Source organism: Homarus americanus, unplaced genomic scaffold (assembly GCF_018991925.1).
Source record: "Homarus americanus isolate GMGI-L3 unplaced genomic scaffold, GMGI_Hamer_2.0 scaffold36188, whole genome shotgun sequence".
NCBI classification, from domain to species: Eukaryota; Metazoa; Arthropoda; class Malacostraca; order Decapoda; family Nephropidae; genus Homarus; species Homarus americanus.
In genome coordinates this window covers 3,739,835-3,750,555 of record NW_024718183.1, presented here as the reverse complement: position 1 = coordinate 3,750,555, position 10,721 = coordinate 3,739,835, and the positions used below count along the sequence as shown (strand labels likewise).

The window sequence follows — 10,721 nt, the reverse complement described above, 5'->3', positions numbered from 1 at the left end:
ATAGAGGCGAACACAGTGAGAGAGGAGAATAGATCAGATGACGACAACAAACACATTCACCGTAAATTAAATATTTTCTCAGTGTATAAAATGTGATCATAAACTCAAACAGAAACTTAACCAGCGAATGATTTGCCCACCAGCGAGTTTCAGGGCGGCCCACCAGCAGGTTTCAGGGCGGTCCATCAGCGAGTTTCATGGCAGCCCACCAGCGAGTTTCAGGGCAGCCTGGCGAGTTTCAGAACTTACTGTGGGGTCAGAGCCACCATGCAGATTTCAGGGCAGCCCACCAGCAAATTTCAGGGCAGCCTGTGGTTTCAGGGCGACCTGGGGCAACCTGTGAAATCTCGGGGAAGGCACCGTGCAAGTTTCAGGGCCACCAGCAAGTTTCAGGGCACCAGCAGGTTTCAGGGTGGCCCACCAGCAAGTTTCAGGGCAGCCCACCAGCAGGTTTCAGGGCGGCTCATCAGCGAGTTTCAGGGCGGCCCACCAGCGAGTTTCAGAGCGGCCCACCAGCAGGTCTCAGGGCGACCCACCAGCGAGTTTCAGGGCGGCCCACCAGCAGGTCTCAGGGCGGACCACCAGCGAATTTCAGGGCGGCCCACCAGCAAGTTTCAGAGTGGGCCACCAGCAGGTTTGGAGGCGGTGTACTTGTTGATCAAAGTTACTCTGATGTTCTGGGCCAAAATATATTCTCTCCAAACTCATCGCCGACCACACTCCTTTGGTTTGGTTAGGTTAGGTTGGGTTAGGTTGGGTTAGGTTGGGTTGGGTTAGGTTAGGTTAGGTTAGGTTAGGTTAGGTTGGGTTAGGTTAGGTTGGGTTAGGATGGGTTCTGGGTACAAAGCCCGGATTCATGAACAACATTAAGCACTCGTGAAGCAATATTTTTAACCAATGATATTACAGTAATTCAATTATCCTAATGACCAATAAGATCACAGGAGCATTTAACGTGACTATTGTCGTCCATATTACCTTATTAAACTCTTATAATTAAATTCACTTAGTGTCAAATTTAACTCATTCAAGACTTATATCCCTGTTGCTCTCAAGATCACATGACCAATGAGAGAGTTATACATTATTTTGTCCAATAATCCAGATCAGGGAACAATATGGTCACCAGATAGGTTTAATCCCCTGATGGAATCTAAGTTACACACACACACACACACACACACACACACACACACACACACACACACACACACACACACACAGACACACACACACACACATACACACACACACACACACACACACACACACACACACACACACACACACACACACACACACACACACACCACCAGTTTGTGCAGGTTTAGACAAAAATAAAACTGAAAACATTCGGTTATATTTTTTTCAGATTCAATTTCGACTTAGTCAGGGATTCAACTCAACGAAACTCGAATATTTATAGAGATATGAAAAAAATGAATCCAGTCTTCAACACGGAAATAAAGGAGAAGTTTATTGGTGTTATAGAGTGTTGTGTACAAGTCAATGGTTGATTTATTTACAGAGTTATGATTTTATTTTGTAACTTCTGTTATTTTTGTTAACTTTATTTTGTAACTTCTGTTGTTTTTGTTGATTTCTTTATGACAAAAACCATCAATTAATATTCTCGTTTATTATACAATCATCAAGGTTAAAACAAAGAGCCGTATATTTTGTTTCTTTCATATAGTGTAAATTATTATTATTATTATTATTATTATTATTAATGTTGTTGTTGTTGTTATAAGGAATGAAGTCGTGTCCATTAAATAGATACACACATTATATATATATACGGACAAGTTATCCCTTCATCTTAACATTCTCCGAACTGTTGTAGACCAAAGGCGAACATTCCCCCAGAAACAGAATTCCTGATATAACATTATTAATAAACTAAGTAACATGGCGAGGGAGAGATACTTGTTGGTGTGACTTCCCTGCAAGTAACTATCCGTAGCACGTCCACCCCCCTCCCTCCTCCTCACTGTTCCTTTACTGCCCTGGAAGGTATGTGAGAGATTACCCTTCGCAAAGTCCCTCCCGTTAGTGCCCTTCGCTTAGTGCCCTTCGCTTAGTGCCCTTCGTTTAGTGCCCTTCGCTTAGTGCCCTTCGCTTAGTGCCCTTCAGCCTCTCGTTAGTGCCCTTCGCTTAGTGCCCTTCGTTTAGTGCCCTTCGCTTAGTGCCCTTCGCTTAGTGCCCTTCGCTTAATGTACAATGTGGCTATTTGCCTGGTTGGGCGTGATGCTGGCAGGAACACTTGACCATATGTGTCGAGATAATTTATATCATGTTAATTATGAGGATAAAATTAATGTTATTTTACTTGTGATATTTTTTGGTATAATACAACTTGTTCTTGATAATGTTGTTGTTGTTTGTAATGATGGTAGTATTGGTGGTAGTGTTATTCTCTATTCTCTCTCACAGTTCTGTATTCTCTTTCACTTTGTATTCTCTCTCTCAGTTTTATTTTTTGCCTATCACCTCCAGTCTCTGTCAATTCACTACATTCGGTCAGTTCTGTATTTTTTCCCGTGAGCTGTGAATCCCTCGAGCTGTCATTCTAAACCAATTCCTTTGTATCGTAAACTATTCACATCCTCCCCCGTCCACCTCACAGACACAAACGTTTATAGAATGAACCTTTACCGTAACTGAAGAAGATGTTAAAAATATACCTAACTGTTTGATCTTAGTTAAAACACATAATTGACGCCCAAAAGTACCATTGAAAATATCAGAAATTGTAAGTTAACTGTAAACGGTCAGTTAGCACCAGTTAGATAGTTTGGAATAGATATGTACAGTCAATCAAAAAACTATCTTTACAAAATTGTGTTGAAAAAATATGACAGAATGAACGAAGGATTTTGACAACCCTACCGAGACAACAGGATTCATAGTGTTCATTCTGGAATTCATCGATCACCCCAAGTACAGATAGTTCTTTGGGTGACTGTAAAGTATATATTGATATTGTCTCCTAATTAGTTTAATGGGTTATAGTCACATGTTCAAACAAAGTGCAGAAAATGGCCACCAACCTGACTAATGTAGATCTGAGTTTAGTGATCAGAATATTAACACATCATTTTAACATAATATTTGTAACTGAACCAATTTAGTGTTTTCTTATCTACCAGGAACAGACATCGTATGAACCTTTGTGAACCCGGATAACATAAGCCTTTACTTGATGAACCTTTGTGTCTTCTTCGCTAATTTCTCAGTATTGTTATTATTATATAGAAAGATGTACAGTGAAACCTCCATATAATGGACTTTCATCTCCATATAGTCCGTTAGATGGGAGGTTTCACAACTAATGAAACCTCGAGATAACACACTTTCATATATATATATATATATATATATATATATATATATATATATATATATATATATATATATATATATAAAATATGCACTTCGCTAGATGGAGGTTTTACACCCAATGAACCCTTGACATAATGGAATTCTCTCTCCATATAGTCCGTTAAATAGAGGTTTCCTGTAAACTGTGGTGTTTTTATTAATTTACAAATAAAATTTAAGTATATACGCATGCACTGTCACACACACACACACACACACACACACACACACACACACACACACACACACACACACACACACACTGAAAGCAGGTGACTCGAGCGAATTCCAGAGCTCAGCGGTGAATTGAGGTGAAGTAAAAGCTTTCTCTAGCCACGGGTCGGGAGGTCGTGTTTGCTTTCAATCTATTTTGTGATTTCAGTTTCAAATCAGTTGAAGTGCGTGTGTGTGTGTGTGTGTGTAGTGCCTCCGAGACAAGGCCTTGACAGACATTCAAAAACAGTCTTTACGTACATTATTACATCGGAATTTCTGGATTATTTCCTGGTATTTGATATTAAATAATGCGATAAGATTTTTTTAGTGGGTTTTCAAACGTGAAAAATCTGCGAAGGTAAAACAAGTTGTTGAGGGAGGCTGAGTGGTTAATGTTGTCGTGGGATTATAGGTGAATGTGTGGCCTAGTTGTGATGGTGGTGAGGTGATGGCAGGGGAATACCTGAGGGACGCCTCACACAGGTAAGTGTAGCGTGTCGGAGGGGAGAGTCATTAATTATGCACCTGTGCCTCAGGTGAGCACTTCGCAGCCCACGCAGCTGCACAACTGGGAATTAAACCCTGAGTGTCACCTTTCCGGAAACGATGCACATGCGGGCCACGTTTAAGGGAACACGTGTGTAGTTGTTATACTGTATGTTGCGGTGATAATAAGGCACTGATCATTATGTAAATTGAGGTGTTATAAACTTTGTTAATAAAACTTTGGGAACCAAATTATTTTCACTAAAAACAATAGTTAACAAGTATCTGCCCCCCCACACATGCAACGGGTTAACTGTACACATTTTTACTCTGGCACAGTTGGTAACACAAGTCAGCACACTACACTACGCCATAATGTTCTACGCCGGAAACTTAATACCTCTGGCCTGTGACACAATCGTTCCGTCACTGTGCTTAAGACCGTGATGCCAGCGATACCTGCAATAAGGTGGCGTGGCTGCCTGCTCTCCTTCTCACCATATTTACCTTTTTCCTCTTAACTTACTGCTACCAGTCTCATATCTCCTACCTCTCCCCAACCTTTACCCTATCCTACCCTCTCCCTTCCATGCACCCTATCCCACATTCCCACACCCTTTAATGCCTCCCTCACCTCCCTACCTTTCCTCCTCCTCCCCCTCTCACACCTACAGCTGCGACACAAAACTTTTCTTTATTGCCTGAGTTTCTCACTGGCTCACGGCTCCACACTGGTGAGAACTGACAAGTTGTGTAATACACCGACTTGGAAAAGAATCTCGTAAAATCTTCAAAGACCGGCAATTTTCACCCCGCTATTTCCCTCTCAACTTGGGCACATTTTCTCACCTCTAGACCACGATGGTGTGTAGAGGAGCCCAACAGTACAATAAATATAATAATAATAACGAAAACTGCTTACTAATGAGCTGAACAAAGAGCAATTTCACTCCAAAACCTGACAATGTCTTAAAGATGTGTTCATAAGTTCTCTCCTCACCGACACAAAGCCACGTTCTCACCTTCATGTTCCCCCGAGACTAAGAAACAAAAGACTAAGAAAAGTCGCCGTTCAACAAGACACTCGGAATCAGAATAATGGTGAGAACACAGAGGGAGGAAATTTCAGAATGAGGAAAAAAGGAACAGGTGGGATGAGAGACGGAGGTAAGGGCCTGGTAGGAAAGGGTAGACAGCGTATAAAAAAAAGGTGTATGAGCCGTGTAAGAAGATTTGACAGAGCAGAAGAAGCGGTGAGGGAGCTGAAATATTATATAGGATCAAAAAGAATGGGACGGAGGAAGGTGTTGAAGGGGTGGTAAGGTCAGAGGAGCTGGTCTGATACTTGTGGTTACTTTGTTTCCTCAGTGGTCAGGGAGGGAGGCAATCCACCGTAACTAGAGACATGAAGCACGTGAGACAAGAAGTGGGTTTTATCTCTCTCTCTCTCTCTCTCTCTCTCCCTTCTGAGTGAACCATTGCCTAACCACCCTTATAGAGATTCAACTTCGTGACCTTGAAAATTAGAAGCCAACAGAGAACTAAAAAATACCGGCGCAACTCACACACAAAAACCGTGTAATGGTTCTTGAAGAGTCAAGTTTGAAGGAGGGAGGGGAGGAGAAAGAGGAAAAAGAGAAGAAGAAGGGACGGGGTGAAGAGGGAAGGGGGAGAGGAAGGAAGGGGGAAGAGCATCGTGCAAGAAAAAAGATTAGAGTTATAAAAGAGGATCAGAAACTTCTTAGAGAAAAACGGGCAAATCCCAGAACATAATCCTTCAAGAGGGCACCTGAGACCTAGCGTGGCCAGGTGGTGCTCTCAGGGCGGGATGTACTGTACTTAACGCTGAGTGTACCGCCGAGTGTGTTGGGTGAGGGGAGGTGTAGTTAGAAGTTAGGCAGGTGGAGGTGTAGTTAAATATGTTGGATAGGCTGGGATATACTAACGTGTATTGTGTAGACTATGCTAACATGTGAGTACATGTGAACCCTGTAGTGAGACACAACACAGTGTGATGATGTAGTCGAGAACACTGAGACCAGTAGTGATCTTAACGTTTATGGACCATCTCCGCGGCTGAACACACGAGAGGTACGAGAGGCACGAGAGCACGAGAGGCACGAGAGGCACTAGAAGCACGAGAGGTACGAGAGGCACTAGAAGCACGAGAGGCCCTAGAGGCAGGCACTAGAGGTAGGCAGTCACATTGTTCAGTGCCTTAGTGACCGCCACCAGGAACTACCTCTTTATGATAAACTTTTGCTTGGTCCAGGTAGTGACTTGGTGACCTGGTGCAGGTGGTGACTTGGTGACCTGGTGCAGGTAGTCACTTGGTGACCTGGTCCAGGTGGTGACTTGGTGACCTGGTGCAGGTAGTCACTTGGTGACCTGGTGCAGGTAGTCACTTGGTGACCTGGTGCAGGTAGTCACTTGGTGACCTGGTGCAGGTAGTCACTTGGTGACCTGGTGCAGGTAGTCACTTGGTGACCTGGTGCAGGTAGTCACTTGGTGACCTGGTGCAGGTGGTCACTTGGTGACCTGGTCCAGGTAGTCACTTGGTGACCTGGTGCAGGTAGTCACTTGGTGACCTGGTGTTAGGCATCTCTCCCTACCTGAACCCAAACTTAATTAATTGACTCCTTCTCAACAGAACCTGAACCCCAATAATAAACGTGTGGCCTCGAAAGTTCTTGAACAAAAATCCGAGACCATGGATGTTCCGAGACCGAGAAAAAGTTATCGAAACCTACATCAGTAATACAGTGTAAGGAGAGGTGTACCTAGCTCAAATTATACTGATGTATACTATACTTAACAGTGATGCTATGAGAAACAAGGCTGAGAAATGTGTGTGTGTGTGTGTCTGTGTGTTATTCCTCAGCGACCTGTGGTGTAATGGTGTAATGGTCAGCATGCTCGCCTCGCAAGCGAGCGGACCCGGGTTCGATCCCCGGGCAGGGTGAAACTATGGACAAGTTTCTTGACACCATTTGCCTCTGTCTACCCAGCAGTAATTGGGGACCTGGATGTAGTCGATTTGCGGATCGTGTTCCGGGGTAATGGTTAGCCAATGCAGTTGGCGAATTGTCCGGTCTTCTCGGACTATTCCTTGACACTGGGTCATGAAACTTAGGGTGTGGTTGTTGTGTTGGCGACAGCTTCTACACCTTAAACAAATTCACGCCTAGGTGGCCCTTGGGCCCGGACAACCATTATTATTATTATTATTATTATTATTATTATTATTACTATTATTAGTAGTATTATTATTATTATTATTATTATTATTATTGTTATTATTATTATTGTTATTAATATTATTATTATAGTTGTAAATATTATTTAAGTAATGTTCAATTACATTATTGCGACTGACGTTACTTAGCACTAGGTCGTACGCCTGACAATAAAGTTGTGCTCACTTCGGTAATAAGGCCGCTTTTTGATGCCAGTAGGCTGAGTAAAAATGTCGTACAGCTCTTTATGGCCGTCACAACTGGTGTACGTTCCTGGCGTGTTGAGAGCTTGGTATATGTGAGTATGACATATATAAATGTGTGTGGGTGATCCGCCATATATGTACCAGGACAATAATATTAAATCGGCTTAATAACTACCGTCACCATGGCGAGGCGCGACTCTCCAGTATAACAGCGACCCGGTCAGCAGCGAGTGTAGCAGCCAGCAGTCACTTGTTATTATGGTAGAGGAGGAGGGAGTGTTAATGTTGGGGGTGGAGTGATGTTGGTGGTGGAGTAATGTTGGTGGTGGAGTAATGTTGGTGGTCGAGTAATGTTGGTGGTGGAGTAATGTTGGTGGTGGAGTAATGTTGTTGGTGGAGTAATGTGTACAGTTCATCAGTTCATCAGGTCACCCCACACACCAGTAGCCTCGGGAAGGGTAAAACTAAGGACAAGTTTCTCTATGTTATTTGCCTCTGTCTGTCCTGCAGGAATTGGAAACCTGGATGTTTATCGATCTGTAAATTTTATTCCAGAACAGTGAGTGGTTAGCCAGTGCAGTTGGCGAGTTGCCCGGTCTTCTCGAATTATTCCTTGACACTGGGTCATACAACTCGTTAGTTCAGGGTGTCGTTGTTGTGTTGGCGACAGCTTCTACACCTTAACCAAATTCACTCCAAGGTGGCTCTAGGGCCGGCTAACGCGAGGGGCAACCATTATATCAAGTGTGTGTGTGTGTGTAAAAACATAGAGAAAATCGCGCTCACAAATACTAGACGCTCAGAGACGGAAAGAAAGGTGAACAGAGAGAAAGAGAGAGCGTGGAGAAAGAGAAAGAAAATCAATGAGAGAGAGCTCGAAAACGCGAGAGAGAGAGAGAGAGAGGCCAGGTGAGATGTGTGGAGATTTACGAGGGCCGGGAGGTTAGGTGCAGGTGTGGGTGGTCTTGCTGAAAAGCGTACCCAGAGCCTCACCGATGGCTTGTGGGAGAAGACTGGTGGCTCACGAGGCGAGTGCAGTGTAGTATCTGGTGTGTGTGTGTATAGAGAATCTGTGTGTGTGTGTGTGTGTGTGTGTATAAAGAGGACAGTGAAGGAGAGAAACAGAGAGACAAATTCAAAAAGAAATGAGAGGCGCTTGGAGTACTTTCTACGGTGAGGAGGGGGAAGGGGGGGGAGAAGAACGATATGAAGAGAATTAAAGCGTATAACATCAGCTGGAAGAATTTTGGGGCAGAAGAAATTTCCCCCGAGGGTACTAAGGGGAAAACAATTGCACCTTGAAGCTGAGGAGGAAATAAAATGTTCTGGTAAGGTCACAGCAGCACAAGAAGGTAAGGCCGGGGTGTGTAACGCAGCGTTGTAGTGTGTGACGAAGTAGTGGAGAAAACGGCAGATCTTGTAGTTAACGCTCGTCTAGTTCATTAACAATAGTAGACACGAATTATGGTCAGGATTTGACTTGGTAACACATAAATACGCACACAGATATATACATACATACATACATACATACATATATACATACATACATACATACATACATACACGGACGCACACGCACACTACTTCATGAGTGTGGCAGTAATCACATCGGTAACATACAGTGTGTCCTGGGCGTCATTTATCAAACAACATAATTACTTGTCGCTCTTGGGATTCAGCAATAATCATTTCCTTGTCTAGTAAAAACAAATAATAATATTACATGAAATATTTCCACGCCATTTTACCCGGACCAGGAAACACAAAAATCTCTAACATAAACACAGCAACACAAGTTAAAATTATATCCTCCTTCTCTGGGTCGTGATAAGTCAAAATCTTATATATTTTTTTTTTTTTCATAGACGAGAAATTATCCGAGGAATGACAGTTTGTTAGACTTGCAAATAAACTTTTAGGTTCTGTTATTAATTCAGTTTCCCAATCAGAGAAACAGTTCCTCGAGGCAAGTCAGAAACAGTCTTGTAAGAAGATAATTTATGATCGGCAACACAGCCAAATTCTTACAAGTTTTCCATAAGTCTTACACGAACTCAGTAATGTGTATTTTGTCGACGTGAATCATGCAACACAACTTTATAAAGAGAGTTTATTGAGTGACTGTACAAGACTAAATAAAAGATCCTGTATATAATGTCTTTTCTACACAAATATCCTAAGCCATGAGAGAAAGAACTAACTAACAAAGTCCAGATCATATTTCCAAAACGATTCAGGAATGTTGATTTTGGCCGCTAAGTAAATAATACAATTTCCTGCAGCTTTCAACATCTCGACTTCAATAAAACTTGAAAACATACTGGGGACGAGATTCATGATGATAGTATAGCAAACACTGTGTTGTATATATGTTATGGCCAAGTAATATAATCAGTCATTTCACTCAGGTTAGGTTAAGTTAGGTGAGCTGAGCTGAGGTGAGGTGAGCTGAGAGAGGCAGTGGCAGCCCCTCCCCCTCCCCCCTCCACAACCCAGACCAACAGCCCACAACCCAGACCAACAGCCCACAACCCAGACCAACGCAGCCCCACAACCCAGACCAACAGCCACAACCCAGACCAGCAGCCCCTGGCAGACCAGCAGTCCACTGGCCCAGGGCCAACAGCCCACAACTCCAGACCAACAGCCCACAGCCCAGACCAACAGCCCACAACCCAGACCAACAGCCCCACAACCCAGGCCAACAGCCCACAGCCAGACCAGCAGCCACAACCCCAGACCAACAGCCACAACCCCAGACCAGCAGCCCCAGCCCAGACCAACAGCCCACAACCCAGACCAACAGCCCCTGGCAACTAGACCAACAGCCCACAACCCAGACCAACAGCCCACAACCCAGACCCGCGTATATGTATGTGGCTCAAAATTAATCAGATGTGCGAAGGCATTTTTTTCATTTTGACTGCCGTCTGTCCCTGCTGCCTCAGTAATGCTCACATGGCCCGGGTAAAACGCTCAAAATGCTCACATAACTGGGTAAAATGCTCAAATGCTCACATGGCTGGGTAAAACAGCTCAAATACTCCACATGGCTGGGTGGAAATGCTCCAAAATAACTCATGTGGCTGGGTAAAACGCTCAAATGCTCACATGGCACAGGTAAAACTCTCCAAATGCTCACATAGCCGGGGTAAACGCTCAAATGCTCACATGGCCGGGTAAAACGCTC

The 10,721-nt window shown here is 43.6% G+C and overlaps 1 protein-coding gene across 1 annotated transcript; it reads left to right on the top strand.

The window, feature by feature from the left end:
- The first annotated feature begins 267 nt into the window (after window positions 1-267).
- Window positions 268-10,351, top strand: LOC121859320 (proline-rich protein HaeIII subfamily 1-like). Its single transcript, XM_042356115.1, has 2 exons — window positions 268-634; window positions 10,056-10,351. Exons 1-2 carry the CDS (start codon window positions 268-270, stop codon window positions 10,349-10,351), a joined length of 663 nt encoding a protein of 220 aa, XP_042212049.1.
- Window positions 10,352-10,721: the final 370 nt, after the last annotated feature.

Bases quoted from the DNA above. Each gene is read 5' to 3' on its own strand.
- LOC121859320 (XM_042356115.1), top strand. From the start codon at position 268: ATGCAGATTTCAGGGCAGCCCACCAGCAAATTTCAGGGCAGCCTGTGG. The intron at 635-10,055 runs GTTTGGAGGCGG...CCAGACCAACAG, and splicing joins TCAGAGTGGGCCACCAGCAG to CCCACAACCCAGACCAACGC.